General features: G+C 39.8%; 1 protein-coding gene across 1 annotated transcript; it reads left to right on the forward strand.

The window, feature by feature from the left end:
- Positions 1–5,313: 5,313 nt before the first annotated feature.
- LOC149184099 (uncharacterized) lies at positions 5,314–11,168 on the forward strand. The gene is made up of 2 exons (XM_089415225.1): positions 5,314–6,791; positions 6,929–11,168. Exons 1-2 carry the CDS (start codon positions 5,314–5,316, stop codon positions 11,166–11,168), a joined length of 5,718 nt encoding a protein of 1,905 aa, XP_089271351.1.
- Positions 11,169–16,474: the final 5,306 nt, after the last annotated feature.

Raw genomic sequence — 16,474 nt, forward strand, 5'->3', positions numbered from 1 at the left:
TCTAGAAGAAATGATGAGTATTGAGAGGTCACGGGGTGATTTTCATCATCGGTCATATTTCCTCCATGATTTGCGAGAAGTAGAATCAAGCTTGTCCAGTCCTTCATCTACTAATTATGTTCACGCAGTTTTAAATCATTTGGCTCCAATGCAGTTTTCGGTCGAAGGTAACATGTTTGTCATTTCAAAAACTGTTCCAGTGAACATCTCTAGGAATCCCAACGTTATTGAGAATGTCTTCATTGGAGCTAATTGTTCCCTTGAAGAAATTCAAATTTATACCAATCTCTTTAAAGAGTTTCGAGACGTGCTTGCTTCATCTTATGAGGAAATTCATGGGATAGATCCATCTATAGCCCAACATGAGATCACTACATATGAAAATTCAAAACCTATTCACGAGAAGCTTCGACCGATAAACCCTAGGAAAGCAACAACTATCAAAGCTGAGGTTGAATAGTTTCTTAAGGAAATTTTCATATACCTCGTTCCTTTAACTGAGTGTGTCTCGAATCTAGTCTCGGTTGACAAGAACCAAGGAACAATCCATGTGTGCATTGACTTTGGGACTTGAATAAGGATTATTTTAAAGATAATTACCCCACACCATTTATTGATCAGATTATCGATGAGTGTGCGGGTAATGAAATTTTCTCTTTTATGGATGGATTTTTTGGTTCTAATCAAATCACTATTCGTCTGGAAGATCAACATAAGAAAACTTTTATTTTCCCCTAGGGTACATTTTCATATAAGAAGATGCCTTTTGGATTTAAGAATGTTGGAGCTACCTTTCAACAAGCCATGTCATATGCTTTCCATGATATAAAACATATTATCGAAGCCTACTTGGATGATTTAGTTGTTCGTTCTCAAAAGAGAATTGATCATCCCAAGCATCTTTTATTAATTTTTGAATGATGTCATTTCTACAAAATCAGGTTGAATCCAAATAAGTGTGTTTTCACTATCACATTTGGTCGGTTGTTGGGATTCATCGTTTCTACTGAAGGGATTCGAGTAGGATCCCTTCAAGGTTGAGGCAATACCTTAGTTGCCTCCCGCATCCACTATTCATCAACTTCAAAGTCTTCAAGGAAAAGCCAATTTCTTAAGGATATTTATTGCTAATTATGCCAAGATTACTAAAGGATTTATGAGACTGCTCAAGAAAGGGGTCCCATTTCTATGGGACGATTTCACGTAATGCTCATTTGATGCTTTGAAAAAAGCATTAACCTCTGCTCCTTTATTGAGTCCACCCGATTATAGCAGAGACTTCCTTTTATATCTCACTGCAGCTAAATTAACTATTGGTATGGTTTTGGTTCAAGAAGATGATGCTTTCACTGAGCATGTAATCTATTATTTGAGTCGAGGCTTAGTGGGCCCTGAATTGCGATATTCTCCCGTTGAGAAATTAGCTTTGGCAGCTTTCCATGCTTTCCATCAACTTAGACATTATATTCTTCTTAGAAAAACTTTCGTCTTAGTAGTTGTCAATCCATTTCAATTTATTCTCAATAGGCGAGTGATTGGGGGAAAATATAATTGATGGATTGTCATTTTACAAGAGTTCGGTCTTGAATTCATGTCAACCAAGTCTAAGAAATCGTTATTATTTGTAGAATTGATCTCAAAGTTGCCTTGCGAGGAAGGAATATTTTCCTTATGAACATGTTTTCCTTATTTCCTTGCAAGATCCTTGGTATGGAGATATCATTATATATCTCTAGACTTCGAAGTTTCCTCTCACTTTTTCAAAGGATGAACGTAGAAAGTTATGTCACTTGGCTAAAAGCTATATCATTATAGGTGACGCTTTATATTGTCGCAGGGTTGATTCAATTCTTAGGCGTTGTTCAATCTTAGAAGAAGTTGAATATGTGCTAAATGATTACCACAGTGGAGCTTGTGGTGGTCATCTATCTGGGCTTGCAACAACCTAAAAAAATTTGCGTGTAGGCTACTTTTGGCCCTCAATCTTCAAGGATTGTGTTGAATCAATCAAGAGATGCCACCCTTGTTAGTGTATAATCGGAAAATGTGTGCATGTCCAACTCTGCTCTTTCTTGTGATTACCAACGGTTCATTCACGAAGTGGGGTATTGATTTTACTGCTTGCAATCCCCCTTCGATGGGAAATCATAAGTATATCATCGTAGTTGTCGACTACTTTATTAAGTGGGATGAGGTTATCCCCACTTTCAAGAACAATGGTGAAACCGAAGCCCTATTTCTCTTCAACCAAGTCATTTCCTAATTTGGTATTCCCAAAGAGATTGTCACTGACCATGGCAGTCATTTCTAGAACCAACCAATGTATGAATTAGCACTTAAGGTGGGTTTCTAGCAAGAGCATTCATCTCCTTATTATCCTGAGGCCAATGGGCAAGTTGAAGCCATGAATAAATCCTTAAAAATCATCCTGCAAAGGACGATTAAAAAAGCTCGATATAATTGGCACATTATATTCTATCCGAAGCTTTTGGCATACCGAATGCCAGTCAAGACTGATATAGGTTTTACTCCTTTTCAACTAGTTTATGGGTTGGAATCAATTTTTCCTGTGGAATGTGAAATTCCTTCCCTTAAATTAACTGTTGAACTTATTCGAGATACTTCTAGTATTGAAGAACACCTCGTTCACTTGGAACATCTCGATGAGTAGCGTCAAGATGAAACCATAACCAATGAATCTAATAAAAAGACAGTAAAAGCTCAATATGATAAGGTTGTCTGTCCCAGGGTTTTCTCTGAAGGTGACCTTGTTTTTGTTTATGACCAAGACAAAGACACCTTAGGGGCAGGCAAGTTCAAATCTATGTGGTACAGTCCCTTCACTATTAAAAAGGTGTTGAAAAAGGGAGTTTATGAGTTGGTTGATTTTGAGGGAAACGAATTAGCGGAGCTCAGAAATGGGCTCTATCTTAAAAAGTATTTTGCGTAGGCTTCAGCTTAGCATTTTCTTGGTTGTAAATGTTGTATATTTGTGCATATCTATCTATCGGTTTCATAGTGATGTTGATATTTTTGATCTGCTTTGGAAGGTATTGATGGACGATTCGATATATCTAGGTTTGCTGATGGTGCTAGTAGACACACCCGAAACCTTGCTTCGGCGACTTGGGTGATTTATTATCCATCTGACCAATTGTTGGTTTCAAGAGGTGTATGTATCATTCGTGCTTCGAAAAATGTTGTCGAATATATTGTTGTCATTAATTGACTATCAGAGGCAATATCTCTTGGTGTTGATTCATTAGTAGTATACTTGGATTCACAACTGGTGGTATCTCAAATAAACAACATCTATTGTGTGAGAGATCCTTATTTATATTGCAATTTTCTAAGAGTGTGTTTATTACAAAGATCATTTATTTATATCACATTTATTCATATTCCACGATCAAAAAATTCATTTGCGGATTCTATCGCTAATTGAGCATTAGATTTGCACATAAATCATTCATCACATTAAAAATAAAAATTAATCAAAGAGTCATCTATATATATATATATATATATATATCTATATATCTATATATATATATATATATATATATATATATATATATATATATATATATATCTATATATATATATATATATATATATATATATATATATATATATATGATCATCATAGTGAAACTATCAGTACATAGACAAAAGTATTATGTTCAAAATAATATACAAAATTGGGACAAAATCGTCCCACAAAATTAGGGTGTATGCCAATAATCATGTCTAATCAAAATATCTGATCATCCATAAGTTTATATATAAGGGTCCTACTCAGGGTGAGTGTCACGGAAGAATATGATGGCATTTGCCACCTGTCGGAATAGTCACACCCAATCAAGTGGCACTCCTTCCACAAACCTTTGCACCTCCTTTGGAAGGTCTTCTATGGCTGCCATAGGTACCTAGTGAGTCAGTCTCACTAAGTTTCTTTTTACAACATGCATGGCCCTTTCAGTCTAAGCTGCAGCCCCCTTCACGTCTCTTCTGTGATGCCTGTGCCTAGGTAGACCCGCAGGTCTTACTGGTCCAATATCTGTGTCATGATCAAAATAATTTTGTAAGTATTTTTCTCATCAAAAATATTTCCAGTTTATTTATACTTAAAATCTAATATTTTTTAAAACATTCCAAAAATCAAAAACATTTTTACCTATGGCTCCCCACGCTACATACGGTGGCAACACCAGATCTGGGTCTCCTCTGAAATCCATGCTAGTGTAGGGGTAGTGTTTTGGGAAGTTTTAGTGTCTACAGATAAACACTTAAACCCCTAGATTAGTAGCTAAGTCTAGAACAACAGTGCAAAGCATTCTCTACTTTTTTTATAATCAACAAATTAAAATAAGATGTAAAGAAGCCTACCTGTTGTCGAGCGATAAAAAGGTGTCTTTTTAACTCCTAATTACCTTCACATTAATTTTCAATCCAGGGACGACTTTTTATTCCAAGAGTGTACTCAGTCTGAGGCGGCTATTTACTCAAGAGTAATGTTATGAAAGATGTAGTACAGTGCTCAAAATACAAAGATAAATGGATACTCAAAATGAGATCTACTTACAGCAAAGCACCTTAAGACTTAAATCATGCATTCAAAAAAACTATAGCAAATGATCAGTCAAGGGTACAGTAACAGTAACTCATCCCTTTGTAAACTGATGTAGCTAAAGCTAATCAAGGAACAGATCATCAATCTGGGAACTAGACAACAAATGACAATGCCCACTATAGTTTTAGATCATTCTTCACACCAAAGCAAAGATAATGCGAATAACAGGAAATGGAACAACAGCTAGGAAATGTAACAACAACTGAATTCAATAAGCAACAACACCTTAGTCTACAAGAATAAATGCAACAATCGTGTTCTACAAAAATCAAATGGCAATCCCCTATCTTTAAAGATGAATCAAATAGCACATGGTAAATAGAACAGCACTGATTAATGATAGAATATGGAACAACGCTTGAAAGCCAAATACAAATGCATAATAACTTAACACACAACACATCTTAATGGTAATCTGATCTTGGTAATCCACTTAGCAGTCTTAGTTATAAAGAATATGATTGTATTTTATAATGGAACAGCAACATCAATAGATCGAACAATCACAAGGAAATATAATCTCTAAGATGAATTCAGTAATGAGGATGAGCACCGAAGACTGCGTACAACCCTAGGGTTTGGACAGAAACCTGCAGGTGGCAGGACTGTCGAACCAGGTACCTGCGGCAGCGTCTGGTGAGGCAGAGCGCAGGAGGGCGCGACCATAAGAGACAAGACAAATGATCCCCCCTCAGGGGGAGGGCCAAGAGCCTCCCCCGTCCCCGGGTAACAGATCACGGCATACGGCTGACAGAGAGAACGAAAACGGGGCTAGCGGCAGCACAATGGATACCAGACAGCAAAAGGGTAAGGACATTGACACAGAGGACAGAAACAAAGCAAGTTCCTCAACTTGCAAACCTGTAGCAACCCATAGACCACGGGTGTACTTCCCAAGTGAACGAATCAATGCCAGGATACAGTACATGCGAGATCATGCGCTGATCGGCAAGTTTATAGGGATTTGGCCAACAGAAAGGGCTCTGAGAAGTTGGATCAGCACTAAATGGCGTCCAAAAGGGGATATAACGCTGCACTTGGGAGCCAAGGGCTTCTTCACTGCAGTTTTCAACTGTCTGGAAGACCGAACTAGAATTCTGGAGGGAGGTCCTTATTTTTTCAACTCAGCAGGTCTATTTCTCAAAGGCTGGGTAGAAAGATTTAACCCAGATAAGGAGGATCTGAGTTGTGCGCCAGTGTGGATAAGGCTTTACTCACTGCCATGGGAATATTGGGAGGAAAAGTCTCTACAGGAAATCGGGAATGCTATCGGTGAATTTGTAAAGGTTGCAGAGGAAACAAAGTTATGCAAACACACTTCATATGCTCGGATCTGTGTATACATGGATCTCAAACAGCCGCTGCCAGACACGGTAAGTTTCTTTCATGAAGACTCGGAATGGGTTCAAGTCATTGATTATGAACAGGTGCCATTTAGATGCAGGAAATGCCATGATATAGGGCATCTCTATAGAGACTGCCCTCAAAATAAGATACCCTCTTATCAAGATAAATCTGATAATCATACCCCAGATGGATTCACCAGGGTAGTCAATAGAAGGAGAGGAAATAAAAAAGCCACCAGCAACCCCAAAGCTAATCCTAGCAACAAAGCAACGCCTACAACCAGCAACAGATTTGAAGCTCTAAACAAAACCGATGAGCAGGGTTCGGACGAGGAACAGGAGAAAGACGAAGCGGTCCATCAAAAACAGCCAGGTGAAACATCAGTGCAAGGAGGACAGAAAAATACAGGTCAAGAGCACCTGAGATCAACAGCTAAAACCGTGTCAAGGCAAATTCAAGGAATGGATGTGGAGTACTCGCAGCCAAACGAAAAAGCCTCAATCGAGGCTGAGGACATTTTTCAATCGCCCCAAGTCATGGAAGAAGACCCGGAGCCCTTAGATATAGGGGAGCTGGACATATTAGGCTTGGAACATGCTTGTCGCACAAAGAACTTTGAAAAAATCCCAGAAAAGCAAGTCGACAACCTAGTAGAAGTGCTAAACAGGGCACAGAAGAAATACTCTCTAGGGGTCCAGATCGGAAGTCCATGGGATGGAAAATTTATCACCAAGGACAGTAAGAAAAGGGGACGGAAAACAACCCTAGAAAGAACAATCAAGATAGGAGAAATACTGGTGGAGTCAGGGAGGTATGCCAAACTGACCAAGTACTTCAATGCAAACCCCCACCCTTCTCAATGAAGTTAATATCTTGGAATATCAGAGGGCTCAATGGCCCAAGGAAAGGCAGAATCTTAAAAAATATGTTGATGCAAGAAAAACCCAGTATTCTCTTTTTGCAGGAGACAAAGTGTAGCTCCACAATTTTGGAAAGAATAGCTGCGAAGGCTTGGCCAGGAGGGCTAGTCACAGCGGTGGATGCACAAGGAGCCTCAGGAGGCCTAGCAATTCTTTGGGATGCCCGGATCATCCATCTCAACAATATCCAAGCTAACAAAAACTTCATCCAAGCCACATTCCATCTCTCAGGTACGAATGCCCATGGACTGCTAACTAATGTTTACTTCCCACAGGATACTGCTCAAAAAAACCACCTCCTGAATACATTGTCAGAGCTCAACAAAGATAGACCATTCCCGCTATGGATATCTGGAGGGGATTACAACATGATCGCCAGCATGGAAGAAAAGAAAGGGGGCAGAAGTAATATAAACAATGATGACAGCCTTCTAAAGAACTTTATCAACAGCAATTGGTTAATGGATATTCCAACAAGCAACGGTATCTTCACCTGGACAAATAAAAGAGTAGGAGCGCAACAAATCGCATCGCGTCTTGATCGCTTCCTAATCTCAGATAATGCAATTCACATCGGAGGCGAATTTACAGCTTCCATTCTCCCCTTCTCTGGATCGGATCATTGGCCTATCGAGCTCCAATGGAACAGGCCAGGTAACAATCTCAGACGCCCTTTTCGTTTTGAAGAATTTTGGTTCTCCCATCCAGAATTTGAAGAGCTAGTCAGATCAAGCTGGATCAATTTCAATCCGACCGAAGGGACAAGAATGTCCAGGTTCCAGCAAAAACTCAAGTATCTAAAAAAGGCCATCAAACATTGGAACCATAAAATATTCGGTAACATCTTTGCCGACCAGGCTCTCCTCAATACTGAAATGAAGAAAATACAGCAATCCATTATCAATGAGGGGCGAACAGAGGAACTCTCAAAACAGGAACAGGCCATAGAATCCAAAATTTTAGAAAGAGCCAAGCAAGAAGAAACACTATGGCGGCAGAAATCCAGAATTCGATGGCTGAAAAGTGGAGAAAAAAACACAAATTTTTTTCATAAAACCACTGTTCAGAGGAGAATGATAAACCAAATCACTCATATTAACAATGAGCAAGGAGAGAAGATTGAGACACATGATGGCATTGAAAAGGAATTTATAAATTACTTCAAAAAAGCCCACCAGGAACCTGACTTCAACAGAATGCCAGCTATTAATCAACTTCTCCAGAACATACCCAAGGTCATAACGGAGGAGCATAACAGTCTACTGATCAAACCCATCAGTATGCAGGAAGTTGAAGAAGCCGTGCAACAAATGAAGGAGGGGAAAGCGCCAGGTCCGGATGGCTTTACAGCAAATTTTTTTCACAAATTCTGGGACTTGATAAAAAATGAAGTCTGGCAGGTTGTGGAGGAATCCAGAGCGCTCAGATGGATGTATCCTGGATTAAATGCTACTTTCATTGCCCTAGTACCTAAAGGAGCAGATTCCAACACCCCTGACAAATACAGGCCCATAGCCCTTTGCAATATGATATACAAGATCATCTCAAAGGTCATTGCAACCAGGCTCAAACCGATTCTCCCGCTTGTCATCTCGCCTGAGCAATCGGGCTATGTAGAAGGACGCCAAATAACGGATGGAATCATTCTCACGCATGAGCTAATTCATTCCCTAAAGTTAACCAAGAAGCCAGGTATGCTGCTGAAACTAGATCTTTCTAAAGCCTTTGATAGCCTCAGTTGGGTCTACATACAAAAAATTCTTATTGCTTTTGGCTTCGCTCACTCTTGGGTTAGATGGATTTACAATCTAATATCCTCAGCTTTCTTCTCGGTGTTAATCAATGGCACCCCTTCAGCTACCTTCCGTCCTTCCAGAGGAATTAGGCAGGGTGATCCCTTATCTCCCTTTCTATTTGTAATTATGGCTGAGGGTTTGGGTAGAAGTATCACGGCTGCTAAGCGTGATAGGCGGCTAAAAGGGCTCTCATTTAACAATTCACCGGTCTACTCCCACCAGCAATTTGTAGATGATAATATGCTTTTTGGTCATCCATCGGTCCAGGAAGCTCGTCTTCTAAAGTCCATTCTATCCACTTTTTCTGACGCTTCTGGTGCCCTTATCAATCGAGTCAAATCACAAATTTTTTTCTTCAACACCCCTGTTTCTACTCAGAGAGCCATTGAGCGTATTCTAGGCTTCACCTGTGCCTCTCTGCCTTCCAAATATCTAGGTGCCCCGCTTATGACCTCAGCTCTCAAACATTCCTCCTGGAAGCAGTTGTTAGAAAAATTAGAAGCTCGTCTATTCCTATGGACTAATCGAACTCTGAACATGGCCAGCAGAATAGTTCTCATCAAAGCAGTTCTTCATTCCATGCCTCTGTATCTCTTCTCCATTCTAGCTGCCCCCAAGTGGGTCCTCAAAGAAATCAAGAATCTACAGCGTAAATTTCTGTGGGGGGGCTCAGGACAGAATCGAAAATGGGCTCTTCTCAAATGGGACAAGGTGTGTCTTCCCAAGTATGCAGGAGGCATAGGCCTTAGAGACCCTGAGCATAGCAACAAAGCGATGGGAGCTAAAATCTGGTGGCGGTGGCTTGCCCATCCTAATACCCCATGGGCTTCCCTTTGGACGGCCAAGTATGCAAGTAACTATCCCATGGAAGAAAGACTGCGTATGACTGAGACAAGTCCGGGATCCGCAATCTGGAATTCAGCCATTCAACACAGATATCTCATCCAAGAGCACTGCTTCTGGGAGATCAAAAATGGGAACATGGCTCGTTTCTGGGAAGATTCATGGCAGCAGTTGCCAAAAATCAAAGACATTCTCCAGGAACTTCCAGCAGAAGAGAGAGAGATACACCAATTGGCCAAAGTCAACCATTTCTGGACTACAGCGGCTGCTCAGGAACATCGGAAGTGGAAAGATATTCATCAGCTCCTACCGAACAGCTCAATCCAGACTCAACATCTCCTCGAAGCAGAGTTACAAAAGAGGAAAATAAGAGTCTCAGAAGAACCGGACATTTTACGATGGGGTTACGGAGAAAAGGGAATTTTCACAACTAAGGAGGCTTACAATTTAATCATTCAAGGGCAGGTGAACAAAGACAAATTATGGGAAAAAGTATGGCATAAGTCCAACTGGCCGAAAGTTTCTACATTCCTATGGCTTCTCTGTCACAACAGAATCCTAACGTGGGATAATCTCAGAAAGAGAAGTTTCTCTGGACCGTCCATATGTCACATGTGTCGACAAGAGGAAGAAACAACACTCCATCTTATGCAAAATTGCCCAGTTGGAAAGAAATTATGGGAGAAGATTGCTTTCCGCTGTCAAATAGAAAGAAGTGTGCAAGGAGACCTCAAAGGAACCATTTGCAAGGGAAGCCAAACCCCATTTCAAAGTAATCTCCTCAATGCGTTGTGGCAACTCATTCCCGGTCTATTGATGTGGAATATATGGAAAGAGCGCAATCGAAGAATATTCAAAGATCAATCGATGCCGCTGGATAAACTGTGGAATAATTTCCACCAAAACATCATGGAGACTCTTTCACTAAAAGATTGGCATTCTGAAGACTTTCCTACTCTCCCTCAGGAAAAAACTGTTTGGGATAATTGGAAACTGCGGATAAACCATAGTACAACCATTGGCAGGAATCACAACAACCATAGGCAGGAAGCAAGCTCTTGGAATCCACCTCCTCATGACATGATCCAACTCAACTTTGATGGGGCCTCTAAAGGAAACCCAGGACAAGCAGGTTATGGAGGAGTCTTCAGGGATCATAAAGGCAATCCTTTATGCATCTACATGGGATCGATAGGCTGGGACACAAACAATTCAGCGGAATTGGAAGGTCTATGGCGAGGTCTTAAAATAGCACACGGAAAAAACTTCTTTCCCCTCATCATAGAAGGAGACTCGCAGATCATAATCAGAATGGCCACAAAGCTTCAACATGGCTCCCCAGTTCATAAGGTAAGCAGCAGCTGGAGAATGGCCCAAAGGCTCGAACTAATTAATCACTGGCTCTCTCAGCACCAAGCAATCACTTTCAAGCATACCAGAAGAGAAGGGAATAAGCTTGCTGACCTTCTAGCCAACCTTGGAGTGGAGGCAAAAGAAAACCACTTTGAAGGTACCATAGACAGCTTACCTTCCAGGGACCAAATGGCTAATCTGCAGGAAATCGTCTCTCAGGACAAGTCTCTGATAGAGAATTCGCACCCGGATGCGGGTGCTTTTACTTGTCATTAATAATGCAGCTTGCCACGACACCTGCGGCGATGACGGATGGCAGGCACCTGTACTCGGAGGTCTGCAAGGGAGGTTATCAGTTAATGCTCAAGGCGGATGAGCACAATTTGGATTAGAGCCGAGGGGACTGTACATTCATGACGAGCATGGCAGCTCTGGACTCGATGCGGAACAGGTTTATGGTGATGCATCCTCCTCCCGTGATGGTAATTGTCTCTGTTCTATTTATTGTAACTTCTATGCCAATTCATGACCAAAATTCCTCTATAGATGCTTGTGTTGTGAGACGGGACACTCTTGCTTCCAGTATTCAAGGGGTCGAAAGGATTTTCGGGTCTCTGGCATTCACCATGCCGCGTAGTAGAGGCATTCCGAGAAGAGGAGGGCGGTCTGGCATTCGAGTCGGCCCTGACCTTGAGGATTTGCACCCTGTTTCCCCTATGGCCTCTGTTCCCCCCTCTTCCCCTAGCTCGGAGCAGGAGAGCCTTGTCCCGCAAGGCACTTATCAGACATTCCGTCTCAGGTTCCCAAGCAGGCTTATCAGACCAGAGGTGGTAGTTAATCTCACTGTGTATATTTCTGAGGAAGAGCCCGACGATCCCATTTCGACCTCTCATGCCTCCGCAAGCGCTCAGGACAGTGACATTCTCCTGGGGGATATGAATGGTTTAGTTTACAGAGCTCACCGCATCGAGGAAGGCCAGGGTCAGGATATCCCGGTACAGGATGCCCCGGTTCAGGAGGTCCCGGCTCAGGATGCCTCGGTTCAAGAATTCCTACCGCCATCAAATTCTGCTATGGAGAGGGACGTGCTCAACGACCACTCGCAGCCTGGCTTGGGAGAGCCAATTCTGGACGAGGAAGGCATCGTCATTTGGCTAGACTCGCCCAGTCCGGTGAAAGAGAAGTAGCCAGCGTCGTCCAGTCAGGTGGCCTAACATTCAATGGGTGCATTTGTCAAAGATTTTGAACTTGTGTCGATGTTTATGGAGCGTCTTCATTCTATCTGTCTCAGTCTAATGTCTCAGTCTTTCTACTCCTGTCTGTTACAGTCTATTGCAGTCAGCTTTATCTGTGTTAGAGTCAATGATGTGAACTGGTTTTGCATACCTATTATCACTGATGGTTTTGTCAGTACAAGTCCAGGTAGTCAGAAGGCTAGGAAAAATCAGAATTATGGAATGTTTTTTGTAAATCAGAGTGAACGAATAGACAATATGGTCGAGGTTTTACTGTTTGAGGACTGGCCTCGGCCTCCTCGGAAGGTCTAACTCCATGTACATATTTTTATTTTCTTTAATATAGAACTAGCCTTTACTTAGAAAAAAAAAAGATGAATTCAGTAATACCAATTAACAAGTGTTACAACACGGATACGCTGTAATTGAACAAAAATACATTCTGTAAGGATCAGCAACATTATATCAATGATTGAAAGAATAGCAATGCGTTACCAAGTCAAGATGAATCAATACGACATTCCTGACATTGAGAACGATATTACTTAGTTGAACATGAATCGAATATAACAGAACCGTGATGTAAAATAACAGAACATACCAGATTACCAAATAACGCTAATAAGCAAAACCATGCATAAACCAAGAAGATAATATACAACAGCAGCAACGTACTCCACCAGAGGCTGAGCCCTTAGCCGCCAGCGGATGCTGCTGGATTACTTCAGGATCAACGATGGAATGGCAACCAGATTTATATTAAAATATCAAAGCAGAGTTACAGTGGATTACAACAAGAAATCTCTCATCTCTCAGCCATTATCCATTCTCTCTGCCATCCTCAATTCTGAATCCCTAATTCATCCTCAATTCTCCACCATTTTTCCATCAATTCTCCATCAATTCTCCCTCCCTCTCTCTGATCTCTATTTTCATTTAAATAGAGAGAGAGCAGAGAGCAGTTACAATAGAGATAATTACAACATGATTCTATTACAAAATTGGATTGTTTCCAACCAATTGATCAACAAGAAGATATATTTCCATCCATCTCTCAACAAGAGCAAGACGAATTTGGCTTTGCAGCTGAGATTTGGAGAACGGCCGCAACAACAAATCTGAGAAAATCGTGCTCGAAGAACCCTGCATTTCTCTCAGTACAAGCCGAATTTGGGCAAACCATTCTTTAATAAAGTTAATTGGGTCCGCTCTGGACAAAACCCATGTTCCAGATTTTCCAAATTCTTCTTCATTTGCTCAGAATCTCAACCGCAAAATTGTCACTTCTTATTCCAGCGAATAATGTTATAACCAATTTATTAAACTTTCATTGATAAAATCATGCATAATCATCAATTTATTAGAAATAAAGGAAGATAAATAATATTCATCCATAAGAGCATAAATCATTTATAAAATGGATTTAAATGATAAATTATAACAAATGATATAATAGAGAAGAGTAAAAATGGATGAAATAAGTGTTACAAAGTAGTCGTATTCATGGCCCAACATACCCCCACACCGAATATATTGCATGTCCTCATGCAACAAAAAACTGAATATATTGCATGTCCTCATGCAACCCAAAGACAAAACCCATGTGTTAACCAAGCAATAAAAAATTTGTTCATCCCAGCTCATGAAATGGATAGAACAAATGAATTCTTCCTTAATTAATGAATATTCAATTTTAGCAATTTTGATGAAGGCATAACAATGAAGTTGCAGCAAAATATGATATAAGTGACAACAACCTTCATTAACCATTTTTCCAAAAACTATGAACCCGATTTTGTTGAAATATATTAATGCTTCTATGATCCAAAAATCAGATCGTTTTGATGCATGGATCATAAGATATAAACAAAATGGTTGTAGTTGAGAGTGCATGATTTCCGAAATTTTATGAACCAATTTAACTTGAAATTATCTAGGTTTGTGTATTTTAATGATACCTCTATGTTTTCTAGAGATCACAAGAATTGAGTTCATAGTTTTAAAAATATTATGGAAATCAATTTTCTCACTGAAATTGTATGCCTTAAATGAGAAAGAAAGCAAAAAACCATCCATCATGCGTAGCAATTCCTCCCCCTCTCTGAAAAATTAGCATGGCCTCATGCGATGCTAGAAAACAAATTGAGGTGGTTGTTATCATATGTTGAATTCTATGCTTGGTGTAAAAAAATCATGGAATAAGGGAGGTGTTGAGAATGAATAAGAATAGTAATGGATGATAAAGAATATGAATGACATGGTCATAAGAAAGAAATGAATGAAAGAAACACTCCCCCAAACTAAAAGATGATATGCTGCTGAAAAAGGGGAAGTGGTAAAGATGTGGAATGAAGGATGATAAATAATACTCAAAATGGATTTCATTAAATTCTCCTAAATTCGTAATAAATCAGAAAATTATGCTAGTTTACCTCAATTTTTACTTCCAAAAAGAAAAATGTGGAATGACATATATGGACTGGCATTTGTTGAAGCTGGTGTAGGCAGAGTTGGTGCTAACAGTGATGCAAAAGGTGAAATCCAGGCAAGCACATCATGTCTGAAGAATTGTTCACATTCGCAAGTTGCTCGAGCCTCTTTCATTAGTTGCAATAGTGTGGTCATGTTGCGAATAGAGTTCTGCCCATACTTGTTGTTTTCCTGTAAACAAATCACTATTTTGCATATAATGTTCTTGAATCCATAGTGTTAGTTTTGAATAACAACAAATAAGATGCATGCAATAATTTCAATCAGAAAAACTTTTTGTATACATGCAAATCAAATCAACAAGTGATGTCCGAGTGTAGTAATCATATCGCATGCAATCCCATAATGCATACATTCCCCCCTCCAATTGGAAAAGGGATTCCATGACCATAAAGCCTATGAAAAGTGGTATGTTGATGGTAAGGCAAGGGAATGAACAATATAGCAATGAATGAAGCAGAGTACACATATCAATGATAGGACAGCGAGAGTTATGGTTATAATGAGAGCAGAGTGTGTAAAGATAGTTATGAATAAAATATACGACGCTTTGGATTGATGATAAGTTATGCGAAAGAGAACAAGGACAATAATATGCCAAAAAGATGCTTTACTAACAGTATTCTAGCTGAAAATGATGCGATTGATCATAAAACAATTTTTCATGCATAAAGGTTCAAAACAAGGAAAAAAATTAAGAAAATAACTTCTCTGATAAAAGGAAAAGAATAAGAAAAGGGTATTATAGTAATAATTGACGATAAGACATAACTTCAATACCATAAGCAGAGCCTCTGCTGCCAGCAGGCGTCCATAGCCTCGACAGGGTTGCTTTTTAACCCATATGGGCCAGGATCCTCAATTTATAAATAGAGAGTTATAGTTTTGTTCTACATAAGAGATCAGTGTGCTGGCGTGGTAACCAGATAACCACACTGCCATTCACCGGGATGTAGCAAAATTGATCAGGCCAGCTTGTGATGAGACCTCCTGTTCCAAGGATAATTTGGCTATCCAATGGATCATAACCCTGGTGTGGTGGCAATAATGGAAATGTCACTTTGTTACAGCCTTATGAACATGGTAGGCTGGCTCGTAATGAGACCCCCTATCCTCCATCTGCGAACAAAATTTTGTTGTTATGACACATTTTTATGATAAAAAGAGGGAGGCTCAGTGCTCCTTAAGAGTAGGGATGGTGGAAGAAGTTGAACATGTCAATAGAAAAAAATATACCCATAATCTCATTTATTACAGACAGAGAAGATTATAACCAGGAATGGTGGAACCAGCATGGTATTAAGATGATCAATCAATATCATGTTCAACAGAAAACAATGCAGTAAAGTAGTATATAAATAATTGTGTCCTTTTTTAAAAGAATCTATCATCAAGGAGCTGTCCTGTTAAAGATCATAATGTGAATGATAATAACTCGCTTCAAAATAATCCATAATTCTTGTCCTCATAAAAGTAGTGTACTTCATGCCATGAAAGAGAATCAGGAAAATGTGGTTGAGATGAACTAGGAATAATCCCACAAGAGGAAGGAAGGGTTGCTCTCGAAAATAATCCCAAAGTGTTGCTTCTTTGAAGGAACAACAAAAACAATCAAAAAAAGTGTTGCTCCTTCTAGGGAACAACAAAGGAAATGCACACCAAAAAGCAAAAATACACACAAAAAAGTGTGAAAATGCAAATGTCGTTCCTTTGGAAAAATGAACAGCAAAAACTAAAAGTGTCATTCCTTTAGAAAAGGAACAGCAAAAACGCAAGTGTTGTTCCTTTGGAAAAGGAACAACAAAAATCAAAAGTGTCGTTCCTTTGGAAAAGGAATAGCAAAAATGCAAGTGTCGT

This window comes from Pinus tabuliformis, chromosome 3_2 (assembly GCF_031772625.1).
Source record: "Pinus tabuliformis cultivar Carrire ecotype Pingquan chromosome 3_2, CPIR1, whole genome shotgun sequence".
In the NCBI taxonomy this organism is placed as follows: Eukaryota; Viridiplantae; Streptophyta; class Pinopsida; order Pinales; family Pinaceae; genus Pinus; species Pinus tabuliformis.

Coding starts and splice junctions, on each gene's coding strand:
- LOC149184099 (XM_089415225.1), top strand. CDS start 5,314: ATGATCCCCCCTCAGGGGGAGGGCCAAGAGCCTCCCCCGTCCCCGGGT. Junction 6,792..6,928: donor ATACTGGTGGAGTCAGGGAG/GTATGCCAAACT, acceptor AGAAAAACCCAG/TATTCTCTTTTTGCAGGAGA.